Source organism: Suricata suricatta, chromosome 15, assembly GCF_006229205.1.
Source record: "Suricata suricatta isolate VVHF042 chromosome 15, meerkat_22Aug2017_6uvM2_HiC, whole genome shotgun sequence".
NCBI lineage: Eukaryota > Metazoa > Chordata > Mammalia > Carnivora > Herpestidae > Suricata > Suricata suricatta.
In genome coordinates this window covers 43,129,649-43,151,631 of record NC_043714.1, presented here as the reverse complement: position 1 = coordinate 43,151,631, position 21,983 = coordinate 43,129,649, and the positions used below count along the sequence as shown (strand labels likewise).

The 21,983-nt window shown below is 39.1% G+C and overlaps 1 protein-coding gene across 2 annotated transcripts; it reads left to right on the top strand.

The window, feature by feature from the left end:
- The first annotated feature begins 4,679 nt into the window (after positions 1-4,679).
- Positions 4,680-21,720, top strand: LOC115279288 (cytochrome c oxidase subunit 6C). 2 transcript variants are annotated; one of them, XM_029923843.1, is made up of 4 exons: positions 4,680-4,783; positions 5,784-5,910; positions 11,893-12,021; positions 21,595-21,720. In XM_029923843.1, the coding sequence occupies exons 2-3, from the start codon at positions 5,797-5,799 to the stop codon at positions 12,004-12,006; spliced, it is 228 nt and encodes a 75-aa protein (XP_029779703.1). In that variant the 5' UTR covers positions 4,680-4,783; positions 5,784-5,796; the 3' UTR covers positions 12,007-12,021; positions 21,595-21,720. The 2 variants fall into 2 exon arrangements, with proteins under 2 accessions (XP_029779703.1, XP_029779704.1); XM_029923844.1 differs by lacking the exon at positions 4,680-4,783 and adding an exon at positions 5,112-5,183.
- Positions 21,721-21,983: the final 263 nt, after the last annotated feature.

Genomic DNA, 21,983 nt, shown 5'->3' with positions numbered 1-21,983 from the left:
TTTTTTTTTTGCCCTTTCTGTATTATTAATGCAGTTGAGTTTAACATGACTCTTTCACCTAATAGCTTCATTTCATAGACGGCTTTATCAGGTCAGAACATCTCTATGCATAGCTTCTGGGAATGATGTCAGCTCAATTCCAGGAAAATTGTTTTTAATTACTGCTAGCTCGGAAGTGGTCAGAAAAGCACCATATGTAGTTAGTAGTTATTACACAGACCTCATTCCTATTAGTCTGAATTAATAACTTCTTAGATTTTCTAAGTGGGACCTAGGAGGATATATCTCCTCAACTAAACAGAAATGTAAGGTTATGAAGTAATCTACTGATTTGGGGAGCGTCTTCTGTGGCTTCTTGGAACTATACTCTCAGCCATTAGGAATAGCAACACAGTGCAGAGTAGGTGCTCAACAAACCATCACAGACTAATGAGTGGTGTTCACTGAGGTAGATTTGTTCCTCTGGAAGTACTCTCCACAGCCCTGGTTTGGGATGAATCCCACTCTAGATTCTATTCCCAGTTCTGCTATTTTTCTACTTCTGTAACCCTCAGTGTCTTTATCTAAAAAACAAGAGTCCCTGGGCCACCTGGGTGGCTCTGTCGATTGGGTGTCTGACTCTTGATTTTGGCTCAGGTCGTGATCTTATAGTTCATGGGATCGATCCCCACCTTGGGTTCTTTGCTGACAGCATGGGATTCTCTCTCTGCCCTCCCCTGAGCACGCATGTGCACTCTCTCGCTCGCTCTCTCTCTCAAAAATAAATATTTAATTTAAAATATAAAAATAAGAAACAAGAATCCCTGTTCATCTCATGGGATTATTGAGAGGACAAAATGAAAACGCACAAGTGAACATGTTTTACAAACTGCTGGGTGCTTTATATGACTTACAGATAAGTGAGGCAGTAACTCAGTCTTGGGATGGCATGAAAACATGTCCCTGATCCACATAAAAGCTTCAGGGAGTCCAGAGTCCCCTAGAATACAGTACCTTATCAGCCTAAGAAGTCTTGAGGAGGTGCCTCAGGGAAAACTCCTCCTGAGGACCCCAAACATTCAGGATTCCCTTAGGCTAGCAGCTTGAGGGTTTTTGAGCAGCAGATGGATTCTATTATTACATTCAGGGCTTTCCTGAGAACTTCACAGGTTCTCTAGAGCTCAAAAGTGGGCCTGAAGATGCCCCTCACATGCATGAGCCATTTTGTTTTCACTTGGGAGAAAGTGTGGTGACCAACATAGCTTATTCCCAGTGTCTTCCTCCCTCCCCCGCCCTTAATGTCCCATTTCCTCTTCACACTCTCACAGTCTCTACCACTTAATCTGTCTCAGCATTTGCACACACACTCCTCTAACTAAAACAGATACATTTCTTAACCTCTTCTACCAATCAGGACAAGCTTAGTTTGTCCATAGGACTAAATGACCGTTATCCCAGTGGAATAACATACTACCATACTGTTTATTTCTCACAGAGTCTGGCCAGTGCAAAATAGTAGGAAGGCTCTGTTTATCTTAATTTTTCTCAGATCTAGCCAACATAGATGCCATCTCAATCAATTCCCCCCTTGTAACAAAAGGCAAAGAGAACATGGCAAACCACATGCTGTGTTGTAAGGCTTCTACCCAGAATCGACACATGTCACTTCCACTTCTATTGCACTGGCCAAAGCAAGTAATATCCTAACTTTAAAGGCACCAGGGAAGTATAGTTCTACCATATGCCTGAGAGGAGAATAGAAATATTTGTTAGATAGTGCAATCATGACTATGCCTTTTGTGGTAGGCAGAAAAATGACCCTTCCAAGTTGGGTTCCATGTCCTAATCCCTGGATTATGTTATGTTATGAAGCAAAGGGAAATGGAGTTGTGGATGAAATTGAGGTTTATAACCAGCTTTCATTAAAATAGGATGATTATCCTTGATTATCCAAGTAGACTCAATGTAATCACAAGGGAGAATATGGAAAACAGAGGCAGAAAAGATCAGAGTAAGAGATGTGACATCAAAAGCAGGATCAGAGAGATCCAATGTAGCTGGCATTGGATAGAGGAAGGGGACCATGACCCAAGGAATGTAGGCAGCTTCTGGAGGGTGGAAAAAGCAAGGAAACAGATTATGCTCTAAAGTGTCCAGAAGGAATACAACCCTGCGGCATACTGATTTTAGTCTAGTGAAACTTGTATCAGACCACTGACCTACAGAGCTGTAAGATAACAAATTTGTGTTGCTTTAAGGTAAATTTGTAGTAATTTGTTACAGTGACAATAAGAAACAAAAACATCTCTCCTTTAGAAAATCACATTTTTTTGGGGGTAACTATAAAAGAAAGGCATGATCAAACATAGAATACATAGAAGTAGACAAAAAAATTATAATACAAGTTTCTATTGGGGACTCTTTCAATACTATTTTCTGCATATCCATACATATATTTTTTTCATGCATGCGTTATACAATTAGATCATGCAGCATAGTTTTGGAGTCTGCCTTTTTATTTACCAGTAGATCTTGAGCATTGTCTTATGACTAAAGTATTTTAATTATGCTGTCCATTAATGTGGCTAAGAGAAACTGAAATGTGACTAGTCTAAATTGAGATGTACTGCACTTGAAAAGTACACGAGATTTCAAAGACTTAGTTTGAGAAAAGAATGTAAAAATCTCACTAATAATTTTTATATTGATTGTTAAAATAATACTAATGCTAATAATAATATACTGGGTTAAATATATCATTAAAGAAAAAAGGATACCATTTTAGAAAGGAGAAAGCAGACTTAGAAAGATTAAGAAATTTTCCAGCCAGGAGGTCATGATCTGGGACTAAAATACAGGTCTGTTAGGATCTAGAACAGAACCCACATATGCCATCTTTCCTATTCACCCCGATCATTCAGGTTCATGTGTCACCTTGGATTATTGTGATTGACTCTGTGCTTCCCTCCCCACCCAGTGTTCCTAAACCACCAATGAACACTCCATCCAGGCCAAGCTCTGTTTCTCCACTTATCCAGGCTTCTCCATTAGACTGAGTTTCAGCTCCATTTCCATCTCTCTCTCTTTTTTACTCTTTTATTTATTTTTGATTTTTTAAAATTTATTTTTGAGAGAAGAGAGAGACAGCGTGAGCAGGGGAGGGTCAGAGAGAGAGGGAGACACAGAGTCTGAAGCAGGCTCCAGGCCCTGAGCTCTCAGCACAGAGCCTGATGTGAGGCTTGAACTCAAGAACGTTAGATCATGACCTGAGCAGAAGTAGGATGCTAACTGACTGAGCCACCCAGGTGCCCCCATTTCCATCTCTTCCATGACTTCCCGAAGCTTTCCCTGATTATTCAACACACAGGAATCCCTATAAATTCTGAAATTTACTGCCTTCTCTCTGGGCCAATTGTGGGAGTGGGAATGGAAAGAAAATGGGAACAAGTTACCACTTGGGTAAACCCCTGTAAAGATTTTAGTGGGGTAGATGGCTGACAAGAGGTCTGAAAAGAATGTTACTGAGAGGTACAAACCCACTTTGACCCTCAATTAGCATCTTTTCTACAAGACTGAAAGGTTTCACTTTCTAGAGTGTCTGTTGAGAACAAAGACTCCCTGACAAGAATGTACCTCCTTGAAGATTGGTCCTACCATATAGCAGAGCCTAGTATATAGTAAATGCTCAATCAGTACATGTTGCATCTATGTCATATATATTTTGTATCCCAGTGTATCTTTCACAGTGCTTCCTGAGTTGACTTAAACAAGCCTATAAATCCAGGTTATTTCAATAAAAACCAAGCTTGACACGCCTAAGGCACAAGCACCTTACCCTTACACACCACTTTCCATAAACTTCCAGTTGTCTTCCTTTAAAATCTTTGTCTCTTGGGACACCTGGGTGGCTCAGTCAATTAAGCAGCTGACTTTAGCTCAGGACATGATCTCTCCGTCCCTGAATACAACCCCTCCCCCTCGCATCAGGCTCTTGGCTCTCAGCACCGAGTCCACTTTGGATCCTCTGTCCCCTTCTTTCTTTGTTCCTCCCCCATTGGGTCTCTGTCTTTCTCTCTCTCTCTCTCTCTTAAAAATAAACACACATTAAGAAAATACTTGTCTTTTACTAACCCCCCCACACAAATACTCCCCCATCAGACTTGTTCAGCTCTGCCATGGGGTAAATTGTTTCTGTTGATGTGCCCTTCACTTGGGATTAATATAAATCTGCTTATGTTTGTCTCAGCAGCTGGGCTCTGAGGTCCTAGAACTTGGCTATCTTACCCTTTACCCAAACCAGATGATTATTCGCATGAGGTGGTTGTAGTGAAAATGGCAGTTTGTGCACATGGTTCACGCACTCCATGGGCACAGATGATTTGCACTGTATTTGTAAGGTACATTTTAAAAAACTCACATGGAGGAGGGCACTTGTGGGGAAGAGCACTGGGTGTTATATGGAAACCGATTTGACAATAAACTATATATAAAAAAATTAAAAAATAAAAAACTCACATACTATCTTTGTATTCTCTAATAAATTCATACCAACTGTGTAAATGAATAAGAATAAAGTCTCCAATTTCCTAAGGAAACCGACTCATAAGGTCAAGTCCTTAAAAACCCACAGGGAAGAAGCTAATCACACCCTTAAACTTCAGCTGTGAGCATCTGGAGGCGCTGGAGGTCTTTTGAACTCTCCCGGCCACCGTCGCTGGGTCCTCTCCGCTGCTTCTGCGCCTGCGCTGAGCTGGACCGCCGTCCTTTTCTGTGTCAGGACGTTGGGTTTTTGGTTGGTGTTGAGGTGAGTGTTGTCTTTTGCGTCCTTCGTCTGGGCTCTCATAACTGCTGCATCCGTTGCCTGCTCTCGCTCTGCCCTGGAGTTGAGCTGTGCTTGCTGTGTTAGCAGCTCGGGGGCTTCTAACTTCTCGCTGGTTCGACCCCTGCACGCCCCCGCCGCGGCCTCGGGAGGGTCTCGCGGGCTGACCGCCGGGGCCCCCGGGGGCCGGCTGGGCTGCAGGGGTCTGGAGGAAGTAGCTGGGCCTCGGAGGCGGCCGGCCGGGCCTGGTCTCTGCTGTGTTTTTTCCTCCCGTCAGCGTGACCTTGGTTAGGTCATTTGTCAGGCCCCAGCGTTTTCAGCTGTGAAAGGGCGCCGCGGTTTCTTCCTCAGGCGTCCTGAGGGGAAACAGCCGCGTCGGCGCGAGGTCGGTGTCGCTGTGTGGTAACTTTGGTGATTGGACTCTCGGGAAGGTGGAGAAGGGTCGCCGTGCCGGGTGGGATGGGGTGGAGGGGGTGAAGGTGGGCGTCCGGCAGCCTTGGCGCAAGGCCTGCGGGGTCACTCTGGGTGGGCCCTGGAGGCCACGGCTCCTGCCCGAGTTTAAATCCTTCACCGCGTGACCTTGGCAAAGTCTCCTTCGTGTGCCCCGGTTTCCTCGTCAGTGCAGTGGGATTTCTGAGCTGATGGCGAGTTCGCACAAGAGTAAACGCTGTAACTGCGCTTGCACATGTCAGCATGGAGCTACTGCTTATCTTTCCTGTGGTTGAGGTAATTTTGTTTGTAGTTTTTGCTCCCTGGTCACTGTTGTTGTGCCGCAGGGATGTGGCTTACTTAGGATGGTTGGTCAGCGAGCGAGAGGGGAGAAAAGCCCCACTAAACCATGGAGGAGGCTGAGCTTTTAAACACCGTGGGCTTTGTGGGAGGAATCATGCCTGTGCCCCTCTAGGCGCTAAAGGGCATTCTTGTAAGAGTCCTTTAGATATCTTTTTATCTTCTAAGAGTTGTTTTTAATATTTTACCTTTAAAGGCGAATAACCACCATGACTTCCGGTGCTTTGGCGAAACCTCAGATGCGAGGCCTTCTGGCCAGGCGCCTGCGATTTCATATCGTTGGAGCATTCGCTGTCTCCCTGGGGGTTGCAGCTTTCTATAAGGTACGTGTGTTCTATAAGGTATGCTTTGTGCGTGATGCCCAGAAAAATGTGTTTTAAATTTAAAGTTGAATTTTATTTTCATAAATAGTTGAGTCTTTTAAAGAAACTCCTTCTTTAATGTGCTCCCTTCCCCTTTCCTCCGCTTACCTCAGTGTGACATGAAAATGCCTCATATTCCCTAGATAGCTTTTGCTTCAACTTTAGAGGGAGCTGTATTAATTTGCTAGGGCTGCTAGACGAAGAACAACAATCTGGGTGGCTTACATTTATTTGCTGTTCTGGAGGTTACAGAGCCGAGATCAGTGTGGCAGCAAGGTAGGCGATTTCTTTTGAAGCCTCTTTCCTTGGCTTGTAGGTGCGTCTCTCCCTTTGTGTTCACATGGTTCTCTGTGCTAGCATGGTTTTGTTTGAATTTCCTCTTGCAGGTGCTAGCTGTATTTAGTTAGGACTCATCCTACAAACGTCATTTTAATTTTCCTCTCTAAAGACCTGTCTCCAAATACGGTTACATTCTCAGGTATTAGAGGCTTCAGACTTCAGCACGTGAGTTTCGGAAGACACAGTTCAGTCCATAACTCAAGGATATAATTGCGTTAAAGCAGAGGGATGTCAGGAAGGCAGTAGTTCTGGTTAGTAGCCTAAGAATCTGTTGCCACAGAACTGCATTTTAAGGCTCTGACTTCTGTGAATTTTACCCTTATGCCATTTGGGATATTTTTAAATAAATTTTTTCTGTATTGTGGTAGAATACACAAAATTTAGCCATTTTTATGTGGACAGTTCAGTGGTATTAAGTACATTTATAATGTTGTATGACCATCACCACCATCCATCTCCGTAACTCTTTAATCTTGTAAAACTGAAACTGTACCCATTTAACAATAAACCCATCCCTTCTCCCCTTTCAGCCCATGCGACAGTTCCGCTTTCTGTGTCTTAATTTGATTGCTCTAGGTACCTCATGTAAATAGAATCATACATTATTTTGTCTTTTTATAACTGGCTTATTTCACTTAGCATAATGTCCTCAAATTTCATCCATGTTGTAGTGTGTGTCAGAATTTCCTTGCTTTTTACGGCCGAAGAATAATTCCATGGTATGTCGGTACCACAGATTGCTTATTCATTCACCTTTGATGGACACTTGGGTTGCTTCCATGTTTTACCTTTTGTGAGTAGTGTTTCTATGAACATGGGTTACAGGTATCTCTTCAAGACCCTGCTTTTAATTTTTTTCAGTATATATCTGTAAGTGGAATTGATGAATCATTTGGTAATTCTGTGTGTAATTTTTTAAGCAGCTACCATACTGTTTTCTCTTGCAACATCTTAGTTTTACATCCTGCTAACTTTGCTGTTATCTAATGGGTTTTTTTCTGTGTGGAATATTTAGGGTTTTCCACACATATCATCCGTAGATAGATGATTTGGCTTCTCATTTGGATGCCTTTTATTTCTCTTACTTGCCTAATTGCTTTGGCTAGAACTTTGAGTACTGTACTGAATAGAAGTGACAAAAGTAGACATCTTGTGGGTTACGTGGAAGTAATTTCATCCTGTGCCTGTTGAGAGTTTCTTTTTCATCATGAAAGGGTCTTGGATTTGTCAAATGCTTTGTCTGCATTGAGATTATTGTGTAGTTTTTTTTTTATTCTTTTAATGTATATTCCATTGATTTTGTATGTTGAACCATCCATGCATTCCAGGAATAAACCTCATTTGAAATGGTGTACAGTCCTGTTAATGTGCTGCTGAATTCAATTTCCTATTATTGTGTCAAGGATTTTTGCATTAGTGTTCGTAGAGGATATTAGTGTGTAGTTTTTTCTGTTTTGCTTTGGTATCAGTAATGCTGGTCTCATAAAATGAGTTAGTGTTCCTCTACTTCAGTTACTTGGAAAGATTTCAGAAGGATTAGTATTCTTTAGGTTTTTTTTTTGTTTTGTTTTGTTTTTGTAGAATTAACCAGTGAAGTCATCAGGTCCAAGGCTTGTTGGGAGATTTTTGATTACTGATTCAATATCCTTAGTAATTATAGTTTTGTTCAGATTTTCTCTTTCTTTGTGATTCAGTCTTGATAGGTTTTGTGTTTGTAGGATTTTATCCATTACATATAGGTTATCCAGTCTGTTAGTGTACAATTGTTCATACTAGTTTCTTAAAATCCTTTTATTTCTGTAGAATCTGTAGTAATGTCCCCACTTTCATTTCTGATTTTATTTTTTTAAATGGTTTTTTATTTATTTTTGAGAGACAGAGAGAGACAATGCAAGCAGGGGAAGGTCAGAGAGAGGGGTAGATACAGAATCTGAAGCAGGCTCCAGGCTCTGAGCTAGCGGTCAGCACAGAGCCTGATACGGGGCTCGAACCCACGAACCGTGAGATCATGACCTGAGCTAAAGCTGGGTGCTTAACCAACTGAGCCACCCAGGCACCCCCCTGATTTTAGTAATTTGAATCTTCCTTCTTGTCTATGCCCACCTTGCTAAAGGATTGTCAGTTTTGTTTATGTTTTTGAAGAACCAGTTTTTGGCATCATTGATAATTCTCTTTTGTTTTCCTATCTCTGTTTTGTTGATCTCTGCTCTAATCTTTATTATTTGCTCCCTTCTAGCTTTTGGTTTATTTTGTTCTTTTTCTTGGTTCCTTAAGTTGTAATGTTAGGTTGTTGATTTGCTATCTCATTTTATTAATTAAAAACTTTTTTTTAAATGTTCTTATTTATCATTGAGAGACACAGAAGCAGAACATGAGCATGAGCAGGGGAGGGACAGAGAGAGAGGGAGACACAGAATCCGAAGGAGGTTCCAGGCTCTGAGCTGTCAGCACAGAGCCCAGTGCAGGAGTTGAACTCACGAACCATGAGATCATGACCTGAGCCGAAGTTGGACACTTAACCGATTGAGCCACCCAGGCATCCCCCTCTTCTTGTTTTTTAATATGTGTGTTTATAGCTAAAAATTTCCCCCCTTAACACTGGTTTCACTGTGTTCCATATGTTTTGGTGTGTTGTGCTTTCATTTTCATTTGTCTCTAAATATTTTCTAATTTCATTCATGATTTCTTCATTGATCCGTTGGTGGTTTAAATGTTTGTTTCTTAATCTTCATAGTTTTGTGAATTTTCCAGTTTTTCTTCTGTTACTGATTATAATTTCATCCCATTGTGTTCAGAGAACATATTTTGTATATCTATTTTTTTAAATCTTTTGAGACTTCATTTGTGGCCCATTTGGTCTCTCCTGGAAAATATCCCATGTGAAATTGAGAAGAATGTGTTTTCTGTTGTTGCGTGGAGTGTTCTTTGTATATGTGTTAGGTCAGGTTGGTTTAATGAGTTAAGTCCTCTGTTTCCTTACTTAGGTATGATTTTATCTGTTATTGAGATTGGATTATTAAAGTCTTTAACTGTTATTGGAGAACTATTTGTTCATTTCTGTCAGGTTTTGCTTTGTATATTTTGCTGGTGGTGTTAGGTGAATAAATGTTTCTAATTGTCTTAATTTCTTCCCTTATTGACTCTTTTATGAAGTATATCTTTTATTGGCCTTTTGTAATTTTTTTTGATTTAAAGTGTATTTTGTCTGATACTAGTATAGCCACTCTCTTTGTTTACTGTTTGCATAGGACATCTTTTTTCACCCTTTCCCTTTCAGTCTACTTGTGTTTTTGAATCTGAAATGAGTCTGTTTTAGATAGCATATATAGTTGGGTCATTTTTTTTTTTTAAACACGTTCATTTTTGAGAGAGACAGTGTGAGCAGGGGAGGGGCAGAGGGAGAGGGAGACACAGAATTTGAAGCAGGTTTCAGGCTCTGACTTGTCAACACAGAGCCTGACGTGGGGCTCGAACCCATGGACTGCGAGATCATGACTTGAGCTGAAGTTGGATGCTTAACTGAGCCACCCAGGCGCCCCTAGTTGGGTCATTTTTTAATCCATTCTACAATCTCTGTGAGAATTGAATATGTAGATGCCTTTGAATGTCCCACCCAGTCTTTAATGCCTGGCTCCCAAAAAGAGAAAAAGGGAAAAATTAAGGGAAAGGGAAAAAGGTGCTCTATCCTTTTAAGTTCCCTGGAAGGTGCTCAGCTGGTGAAAAAGAGGCTTGCAGCAGTCAGGGGAGTTCGGCAAGAGTGGCCACCGCCTGTTTGTGTCGCTGTGAACAAAAGCAGCAGTCAGCTTTCAGAGTACCAATCCCTGGTATGTGGTGGAGACGGTCTTTCTTTCCCATCTTGGCTCCACACAGCGGTGTGAAAGCTGCTCCAGGAATATGTGCACAGCTGCCTGCCTTGGGGGGTGGGGAATAGGTAGCTATTAAATTGCTAAAAGCTCAAAGTGAGTGAAGTCAACCTGATTGCAATTTACAGTTTAATAAGCTTTCCTCTAGAACTTGGATGCCTTCAGGAGAACCAGAGTTTCAGGGTAGTTAAATTAGATTGTGTAGTGCATCTGTTGTCTAGGTCGGGAGAGATTCCTGCTGTTCCTACACCACCTTTTCCCCAGAATGCTCTGTATCCTTTATATTTCTCTAAGTCTCCATGTGATATTTACAACTTTTTTCTGCAAAAATGTTTATGATAATACATGTATTTATGACCATGTGTCAAAATGGCCCATGAGAGAATTAAAGCTTTATAGGGCTTTTAGTGTTTAGTTCTTGTATTTTTTAGTAGACTGTGAGCCTCATTAGGGCAGGGTGCTTTTTTTTCATTCACAGTGGCACCCTGTTGTTTGTTGCCTGGCACACAAATAGATGTTTAAAAGTATCTGTTGAATAATATGTAATGTCTAAAATTTAGTACGGTGGTGGGTGGTGTAGAGTTCCAGGTGCTTTGGAGGATAGTAAGTGAATGTACATGTACATCTACATATGTCTTTAAAGAAGTTAGAGTCAAGTTGGGGGAGGTGAAAAAATGAGATATTCTCGCAAGACAGAACAAAAATGAAAGAACATTTCATTTCCCAGAGCTATTCCTGGAGCAGCTTATATACAATTTGGAAGAATAAAGATGGGCAAGAAGGAGTCTGTCCTCCATGGACTAGGGATCTGTACTCTGATGGCTGATGTTTTTGTTTCTTTCAGTGGGAGAGCGGGTATTGTGGGTCACAGTGTGGGTCATAGCTCTTTGATAGAGAAGGTAGAATTTGTGCCTCAAAAGGGTGAATTTGACGAGCTAAGGGGTGAGAGAACAGTTTGAGCAAAAACACTTAAGAGTTTGGGACCCTTTAAAGAGACAAGCACAAGACAGTAAACCCTTTGGTCCATGAGATCTTTGATACCTGGCATATAGTAGGCATGAAATAAATGTGGGAAAAGGATGGATGGATGTGAAGGGGTAAGGAGAGAAATTTGGGGGACTCATTTCTTCACTCTTAGTGTCTTCATTGCCTCTATCAAACTTGAGGCCCTTGTAACTTGTGCGGATTCTTGCCACTTTTAACCTTAGCTTCTAGAATAGATCTGTTTGGGGCACATGAGTGGTTCAGTTGGCTCAGTAAGAGTCTGACTCTTGGTGTAAATTACCTGGAACTGTTCTTACCAGATAGAAAGCTACTTATGCCTTTTAGAGGCAGGTGGGTACTGAATTGATTTGATTCCTTTTAAAATAATGTAAATTAAATTGAACCAGAATATTTTAGCATGTGTCAGCTGTGGGGATATTTGGGTTTTGCTGGAAGAAAGGCAGCTGTCTTCTCCCTAAAACCTTTTACCTTTTCAGGTATCTTCATTTGGGTCTTACCAGTGTACACACCCACACCCAACAAAAGGAGTAATCTGTCCCAGGCAAGCAGGGCCCCTCTTGCTGAGTAGTTTCCATGAGGCTTTTTCCTTGCATCTGTGTCAATGCTTCCTTCCAACCTTTGTCTTAGGAAATACAGAGTTCAAGTTAAAGGTGAACAAAGCATGATTTGTATTGTCTTTGGATATTGTTTCTAATGATATAAAAAATAATCCCTAATTGTATATGTTACTTTTTAGTTTGCTGTGGCTGAACCAAGAAAGAAGGCATATGCTGATTTCTACAGAAATTATGATTCCATGAAAGATTTTGAGGAGATGAGGAAGGCTGGTATCTTTCAGAGTACAAAGTGATTTTGGAGTGTAAAGGTAATATTAGCTGTTTGAAGTTACTGTTTAAAAGTTTTTAAATATTGTGGTAAAATACACAGATTGGTAACAATCTCCAGGAACTCTTCATCTTGCAAAATTACCCATTGAACCACTTCATTCCCCCCCTTCCCTGGCAGCCAGCATTCTACGTTCTGTCTCTGAATTTGACTACTCTGGGTACTTTAAGTGGAAACATACAATATTTGTCTTTTTGTGACTAGCTTATTTTACTTAATATAATGTCCTCAGAATTCATCTGTTACAGTATGTGCCAGAGTTTCTTTCCTCCTTAAGGCTAAATAATATCCCATGGTACACACACACACACACACACACACACACACACACACACACATTTTGCTTTTCATTCATCTTTGGTGGACATTTGGATTGCTTCCACCTTCTGACCATTGTAAATAATGTTGCTGTGAGATGTGCAAATATTTCTTTAAAATCCTTTCTTTTAATACTTCTGAGTTTGTACCCAGAGGAAGAGTTGTTGGGTCATACAGTAGTTCCATCTTTATTGTAAGGAACCATTAGACTGTTTAGTGTAACACCTGCACCATTTTATACTCTATGGACAGTGCAGAAGCGTTTCAGTTTCACTACACACCTTGCCACAGTACTTGTTTTCTGTTATTTATTTTCCCATCCTAATTTTTTTAGCCAGCCTAATGGGTGTGAGGTGGTACTAGATTTTGATTTTCATTTTTATTTCCCTCATGGTTAATGATGTTGAGGATCTTTTCTCATGATTGTTGACCATTTGTGTGTCCTCCTTGCAGAAATGTCTGATCAGGTTCTTCACCCATATTAATCAGATTGGGGCTTTTTTGTTGTTGTTGAGTTGTAGTTCTTTAAACTCTTACCAGATATAGGATTTGTAGATCTTTACTCCTATTCTAGAGATTGCCTTTCACTCTGTTGATTTTGTCCTTTGCACAGACATTTAAAACTTTGAAGGAGTCTTATTTATGTAATTTTTGTTTTTGTTGCTTGTGCTTTTGGTATCCTGTGCAAGAAATTTGCCAAATCCAATGTCAGGAAGCTTCTGTTATTTTTCTTTTTCTCTTTTAAAAAAATTTTTTTTTAAATGTTTACTCATTTTTGAGAGAGAGACAGAGACAGAGTGTGAGTGGGGGTGGGGCAGAGAGAGAGGGGAAACGCAGAATCCAAAGCAGGCTCCAGGCTCTGAGCTGTCAGAACAGAGCCCAATGCAGGGTTCGAACCCACAAACCGCAAGACCATGACCTGAACCAAAGTCGGACGCTGACCCGACTGAGCCACGCAGGTGCCCCTGTTATGTTTTCTTGTGAGTTGCAGTGTCTTGAAGCTTCTGTTTTCTTATAAGTTTTATAGTTTTAGCTCTTACCTTTAGGTCTTTGATCCATTTGAGTTAATTTTGAGATCCGAGAATAAAAAAAGGGTCCAACTTCTTTCTTTTTTGTGAATATCCAGTTTCCCTTTAGCATTTGTCGAGCAGATCGTCCTTTGCCAAGTGGATGGTCTTGGTACCTTTGTTGGTAATTTTTGGACTGTATATGTGAGGGTTTATCTTGGGCTCTCTTCTGTTGCATTGGTTTAGATTTATGTCAGTACCACACTATTTTTGATTACCATAGCTTTATAAGTTTTGAAATTTGGAAGTGTTGGTCCTTTAACTTCATCTCCTTTTTCAAGATTGTTTTGGTTATTTAAGGTCCCTTGATAGTCTCTCTGAATTTTAGGGTGAATTTTTCTACTTCTGCAAAAATGCTGTTGAGATAGTTTGCAGTATATATGTAGATCATTTAGGACATTTAGCAATTTTAAGTAGTCTACTCCATGAACATGAGATGCCTTTCCATTTATTTGTATCTTTAATTTTTTTCAGCAGTGTTTTATAGTTTCAATGTATAGGTCTTTTGCATTCTTGGTTACATATTCCTTGTGTATTTTAGCTTTTTGGATGCTATTGTAATTGGAATTATTAGTTTTTTTGTGATTATTCATTGTTAGTGGACAGAAACACAGCTGGCTTTTGTGTGTTGATTTTGTATCCTGCAACTTTGCTGAATTTATTCTAAATTTTTAATTTATTTTTCCTATGGAGTCTTTAGGGTTTTCTATGTATAAGACCAGGTCATTTGCAGACAGTTTTTACTTCTTCCTTCCCAATTTGGATGTCTTTTATCTCTTTCTCTTGCTTACTTGCTTTGGCTAGCCCTTCCAATTCTTTATTAAATAGAAGTGGTAAGAATAGGGATCCTTATCTTTTTCTTGATCTTAGAGCAAAAGCTTTCAGGCTTTGACCAGTAAGTATGATATTACCTGTGGGCTTTTCACATGTGGCATTTATTATGTTGTGGTAGTTTGCATTTGTTCCTAATTTATTAAGTATTTTTTTCTCCCTATACTGTTACTTTTCATTTGCATGACTTGTTTTATAGCTGGAAGTTGTACCTCTTAAAACTTTTCATCTATTTTACCCTTCTCTCCACTCCCCTCCCCTTCCGCATCTGCTTCTGTGTTTTGAGTGTTTCCTCACTTGCTTCCCTCAGCGCGATATTCTGTGGATTCATCCATACATACTGTTGCAGTTGGCAAGATCTCATTCTTTTTTATGGCTGAGTAATAATTTGTGTGTGTGTGTGTGTGTGTGTGTGTGTGTGTGTGTGTGTGTACATGTACGTGTATACCCAGTAGTGGAATTACTGGATCATATGGTAATTCTATTTCTAACTTTCTGAAAAAAATCTCTGTACTGTTTTCCACAGTGGTTGCACCAGTTTACATTCCCACATCCTTGGCAACACTTGTTATTTTTTGTCTTTTTGATACTAGCATTCTGACTGGTGTGAAGTGATATCGCATTGTGGTTTTGATTTGTATTTCCCTAGTTATTAGTGATATTGAACTTCTTTTCTCTTATCTGTTGGCCTTGTATGTCTTTTTGGAAAAGTGTTCAGGTCTTCTACTTATGTTTAATTGGATTATTTGGGGTGGGTTTTTTTTTTTGGTATCAAGTTGTATACTTTTTTATATGCTTTGGATATTAACTTATCAGATACTTGGTGTACAAATATCTTCCATTCAGTAGGTTGCTTTTTTGTTTTGTTGATGGCTATCTTTTGCTGTGCAAAAGCTTTTTATTTTGGTATAGTTCATGTAGTTTATTTTTGGTTTTGTTTCCCTTGTCTGAAGAGACATATCCATAAATATGTTGCTAAGACTGACATCCAAGGGATTAATTTCTATGCTTTCTTCTATGACATTTGGTTTCAGTCTCACATTTAGGTCTTTAATCCATTTTGAATTTATTTTTGTGTATGGTATAAGAAAGTGGGCCTGTTTTCCCAGCACCATTTATTGAGGAGATTGTCTTTTCCCCATGTATTCTTGATAAATTGACTATATAAGTGTGGGTTTCTTTCTGGGCTCTGTTTTGTTCCATTGATCTGTGTGTGTGTTTTGTGCCAGTACTATACTGTTTTTGATTACTATTTCTTGCTCTGTAAAATATTTTGAAATTTGGGATTGATAACTCTAGCTTTGTTCTTTTTTAAGATTGCTTTGGCTATTCAGGGTCTTTATGGTTTCACATACATTTTAGGATTATTTGCTCTAGTTCTGTGAAAAATGCTGTTGGCATTTTGATAGATACTGCATTGAATCTCTAGATTGCTTTGGGTAGTATGGACATCTTAACAATGTTTATTAAGTCTTGAATCCATGAGCATGGTATATCTTTCCATTCAGTTTCTTTCATCAGTGTCTTACGGTTTTCAGAGGGTAGGTCTTTCACCTCCTTGGTTAGATTTATTACTAGGTATTTTGTTGAGTGATTTTATCATGAAAAGGTATCAGATTTTTCAGTTGAGATTTATCCATTCAGATGATCCTGTGGTTTTTGTTTACTTCTGTTGTATATTACGTTAATTGCAGTATGTTGAATCATCCTTGTATTCCAAGAATAAATTCCACTTCCTCATGTGGTATAATCTTTCTGATGAGTTGCTGAATTCTTTTTGCTAGTATTATTTTAAGGGTTTTGCATCTATATTCCTCAGGTATATTCTGTAGTTTTCTTGTGTTATATTTGTCTTGTTTTGGTGTTGGGGTAATGCTGGCCTTATAGAATGTTCTGCATTCTTTAATGAAATCATCCATCGTGTTTTCACAAGAGGAAACATAGGAAATGGTTAGGAAAACGTAGTAGGGGCAGTCTCTCCCCAGAGAAAATAAAAAATGTATGAGTGGATTTGGAAGTGTTCAAAGTGTTGGCTTTTCTTCTTCCTTTTTCCTTTCTTTCTTTTTTTTTATTTTTTTAGAACAGCTTGAGGAGGATTGGTATAAATTCTTTAAAGGTTTGGTAGAATTCACTTGTGAAGCCGTCTGATCCTGGATTTTTCTTTATTGGAAGGTCCTTACTAGTTATAGGTCTGTTTAATATTATCTGTTTCTTCCTGATTCGTATCTTAGGAATTAATCTATTTCATGTAGGTTATCTAATTTGTCAACACCGTTATTTATAGCAATGTTTTATAATCCTTTTTATTTCTGTGAAATCAGTTATAAGGTTCTTTTTCATTTGTTTTTAATTATTTGGGTCTTCTCCCTTTTTTTTTCTTAGCCTAAAGGTTTGCCAGTATTGTTGATCTTTGCAAACAACTGGCTTTTGATTTTGTTGATTTATCTTATTTTTCTATTCTATTACTAGCACTGAGTTTAGTTTTCTTTTTCTAGCTTTTTAGGTGTTAAACAGGTTGTTGATTTGAAATCTTGTGAAAACACAAGATTTTCCCTGTGATCTCTTTGACCCATGGGTTAAAAAGAACATGTTTCATTTCAACATTTTTTGTGGGGTTTTTCTATTTTCCTTCTGGTATTAATTTCTAGTTTCAGTCCATAGTGATCAGAAAAGACACTTTGTATAATTTCAGTCTTTTAAATCTATTAAGTCTTGTTTCGTGTTTAACATATCCTGGACAGTCTGTCTACACTTGAGAAAATTGTGTTTTGTGGTGGTGTTGGGTAGCCTGTTCCGTTCTGTATCTCTTTGGTCCATTTAGTATGTAGTGTTGTTGAAGTCCTTTATCTTAATGATCTTATGTCTAGTTCTTTTAGCCATTACAGTAGTTCCCACTTATCTTTGGTTTTGCTTTCGGCCTTTTGTTACCTGTGGTTAACTGTGGTCCCTTAGCAGATGATCCTGCTCCTAAAATATTGTCAGAAGGCCAGTAGCAGCTTAATGCTAGCCACAGTGCCTGTATCGCATCCCTTTATCCCATCCAGTAGGTGTTCTGTCATCTTCTATCACAAGAAGGATGAGTATGGTAGAGTAAGATATTTTGAGAGAGACCACAGTTATATAAATTTTATTATAGTCTACTGTTAACAATTAGAAAAGTTCTATTTTACTGTTAATATCTTACTGTGCTTAATTTATAAACTGTCGTAGGGATGTATGTATAGGGAAAAGCATAGTATATACAGGTTTCAGTACTGTCCATGTTTTCAGGTATCCACTGCATGTTTTAGAATGTAGCCAGTGGGGGTCTTGGAATATATCCCTGGTGGATAAGGGGTGGGGATTACTGTATTAAAAGTGGGATATTGAATTATTATGGAGCTGTTTCTCCCATCAGCCTGTTAGTGTTCTACTTTATATATTTGAAAGCTCTGGTGTTTGGTGCATATGTAATTGTTCTGTCTTGGTAATTTGACCCTTCTTTATATAATGTTTTTGTCCCTTGTAAGATTCTTTGACTTAAAATTTTGTATGATGATAGTACAATCTCTCTTGTTCTCTTGATTATTATTTTCTATGGAATATCTTTTTCTGTCCTTTCACTTTCAAAGTGTGTGGTGTCCTTAGACTGAGTGAATATCCTGTAGACAGCATATGATTGGATCCTGTTTTTTATTTGTAAAATCCTGCCACTCTGTATCATTTGGGAAATGTGACAGGGAAAGACTTTTGCCATTTTATTGCTTCTGTATATTTTGCAGTTTTCTGTCCTTGATTTCCTCTCAGTACCTTTGCATTTAGTTGATTCTTCTTTTTTGGGTTTTTTTTTTGTAGTGATATGATTTGATTCCCTTTTTATTTCCTTTTGTGTATATTCGATGGATATTTTCTTTGTGGTTACCTTCGGTATTGTATAGGACATGCTAAAATTACAACAATCTGGGGCACCTGAGTGGCTCAGTTGGCTAAGATTCTGATTATTGATTTTGGCTCAGGTAATCAATCATCTCATGATTTGTAGGTTTGAGCACTGCATTCAGGTCTGTGCTGGCAACATGGAGCCTGCTTAGGATTTTCTCTCTTCCTCCCTCTCTGCCCCTCCCTTGCTCATGCATGGTTTTGCTCTTTTTCTCAAAATAAATAAACTTAAAAATTTTTAATGTTTATTTTTGAGAGACAGAATACAAGTGGGGGAGGGGAAGATATAGGGAAGCAGGCTTTAGGCTCTGAGCTGTCAGCACAGATCCGGGACTCAGGGCTTAAACCCACATCCTTGAGATAATGACCCAAGTCAAAGTTAGATGCTTAATCGAATGAGCCATCCAGGCACTCCCAAGTACATAAACTTAGAAAAAAAAAGTGACAGCAGTGTACTTCAGACTGATATTTCAATTGCAAATAAAAATTTTACTCTTTAACAACTCTGCTCTCCCACTTTATTAATGTCACAAGTTATATATAGCATACTCATTAACATAGACTTACAGGTTTTTTTTTTTAATGCTTTTAGTTGTTTAAATCCTACAAACTTAAGAGTTCTGAAACAGTTACAGTGATGCTGCTTTATACTTGTCCATACACTTACCTTTACCAGAGAACTCTGTATTTTCACATGGCTTCAAGTTACTCTTTAGTATACTTTTGTTTCAACTTGAAGAACTTCCATTGCAAGCTGGATCCTTTAGCTTTTTTGTTTATCTAGGAGTGTCTTAATTTCATCCTCATATTTCAAGGGCAATTTTGCTAGATAATGTATTTTTGGTTGACTGTTTTTTGTGAGCACTTTAAATATATCATCTGACCGCCTTCCGGCCTACAGGGTTTCTGCTGAAAAATCCACTGATAGAGAGGTGATGTAGGTGATGAATCGATTTTCTCTTGCTACTTTGAAGATCCATTGTCTTTGGTTTTTGTGAGCGGAATTCTAATATATCTTGGTGTGGGCTTCTTTGAGTTTATCCTACTTCTAAGTAACTTCTTATATTTGTATATCCATTTCTTCTCAAATTTGGGAAGTTTTCAGCCATTATTTCTATGAATAAGCCTTCTGCTCTTTGCTTTTCTGAGATTTCCATAATGCATATATTGGCATTTGTGATGATATCCCACAGATCCCTTAAGCTCTATTGTTCAGTTTCTTTGTGCTCCTCCCAGACTCAGTAATTCAAATGAACTGTTTTCAAGTTTGCTGATTCTTTTTTCTGAGTCTGCTCTTGAACCCCTCTAAGAGATTTTTTTTCAGTTCAGTTACTGTATTTTTGTGCACCATAATTTTGATTTTGTTAAACAATTTTTCTGTTGATATTTTGTTTATGTATCATTTTCCTGATTTCATTTAGTTGTCCGTTTCCCTTTAGCTCATTAAGCAGTATTTAAGACTGTTGTTTTAAAGTCTTTTTTAGTTAGAGGCTTGTATTTCTTTAGTGTCAGTTTTTGAAAATATACTGTTTCTTTGAATAGACCATACACCCCTTTCTCTTTGTCTTTTATTGAAATTACAGCATTTGAATAATAGCCATCCCCTCCCTGTCTTTGTGGATTACCTCCGTGCAGGGGAAGATCTCCACTAAATGACCTGGCATAAAGGCTCAGGGTTGTCTTAAACTTTTTCTGGAGATACATCTTTGTGTGTGTGTGTGTGTGTGTGTGTGTGTACGTGTGCACGTGCACGTGTGTGTGTTTTGGTTCCAGCTCTTGTGTATACTCAGTTGATTTTTAAGTGTTAAATTTCTCTAAGGGTCTCATCCCGCTTGTTCTAGAGCGTTAGCTGTTCTGTCGTATTCCTCTGCCCATAGTCTCTTGCCCATAGGTGCCTGTGAGTCTGCAGGTCCTCTGTCGCTTTTGTGTCCTGGGACCTATCACCACTTTCAAGTAGGCCACACAGTTCCAGTGCTCTGAAATAGGCAAATTAGAGGACAGTCCCTTGGCAAGCTCTCAGACAAGTCAGAATGTTGTAAGTGATTTTTATTCTTTACCTTCTGTCCTGAGGGAGGAGCCATGAATTGGTCAGTTTCCTCCTGACCACACTGTTCTGCACCAAGGATGGGGTGGGGCAAGAGTGAGGAAGAAGTTCATATTTCCTGCTGTTTTGTGTTTTTCTTGTTTTATTAGTGTTTGGTTGCTGCAGCTTTTCATTTTATTTTTTGAGAGAGAGAGAGAGTTGGGGAGGGGCAGAGAGAGAGGAGAGAGAGAAAGAATCCCAAGCAGGCTCTCTACTGTCAGCGCAGAGCTCTTCATGGGGCTTGATTTCACAAACCATGAGATCGTGACCTGAGCTGAAATCAAGAGTCTGACGCTTAATTGACTGAGCCACCCAGGCACCCCTGTGTTGTTTATCTTAAAGGAAATATCTGAAATGCAGATAGATGCATGTATGAAATCTACCATATAACTTATAATAGAAAAAATAGGAAATACTTTATTTCCAAAGGTTGGAAAATTGATAAGGAATTGTGATTTCTCTCATATCGTGGACTATTGATTATATTATGTCCATTAGAAATGATATTCACAAAGTAACATGAGATTACTATATGATAGGAAATATTTTCTATAAAGGGTGTGGTTTTTTTGAGATATAGTTCGAGTAGGGGAGGGGCAGAGAGATGGGGAGAGAGAAAATCTCAAGCAGGCTCCACGGTGTCAGCCCAGAGCATGATGCAGGGCTGAACCTCCCTAACTGTGAGATCATGACCTGAGCTGAAACCAAGGGTGGGACACTTAACTGACTGCACCACCCAGGCACACCAAGGGTGTTCTATGTTTAGTAAAAATTAGGGGGGGGGGGGAAAGACTGAAGGAAAAGATCAAGAAAATATTAATGGTTCTGTATTGACTCTTTAACTGTTGGTTTTCTTAACCTTGACATTTTCAGTTTAGCATTTCATAATTGGATGTTAATAGGCTAATTTTTAAATATTTTATCTTTTTTTAATGAGAAGTTGTTTGTGTTTAAAAACCAGTAAGAAAAACAGATTTGGAGACAGGGATAGAAATACTCTTTAGAAGAGACAGGCTGCTGCTTTTCAGAACAGTATGTGGCGGTGAGAAGGGAATGGAAGAAGGTGGACTTGGGAGGGAAGAAAAAGGCAGAATTTGGTGAATGAAAAGAAGTCGGAGTAAGGTGTCATTATGCCAAAAACTGGTTAGGACAGTCAGGGACCTTGGCACAGAGTGAACCTGGAGCCCAAGCTGCCTGAAATGGTCTTCTCCTGGCAAAAGGTGCATGAGCCAAGTGTAGTCTCCAGAAGCAGGAGACCTAATGTGACCTTAAGAGTAGTGAGCTGTTAGCAGAGAATGCTTGTCATTCACTAAGCCACTGTGTTTTTTCCCCACAGAATTTCTTTGGGTTGAGTTCCCTGGAAGTTTGTCACTGACCGGTGTTCCTGAACCATGAAACATGAATATTGGGTTATGGAATAGTTTCTCTTGATAAATAAACTAACAGATGCTGTGGACAGTAAGTCTTTGCTCATTTATTCTTACTGGTACTTTAGTGTGCTTGCACCAGAATTAGAGATTTTTAACTGTGTTTATGAACCTTTGGAAGATAACTTGATTTCAAGGATTTCTTAAAGGTTTCGTTGTTTTAGGGTATCTTTTAATTGCTCTAGGGTTAATTTCACTGAAATACTGCTAGGTGCCTTTCTTGGTCCTGCTTCATGAATTAAGGAGGTCTGTAGGAGCCTACAAAACTACTATATGCTCTTAGAAGGGACAGAGAACA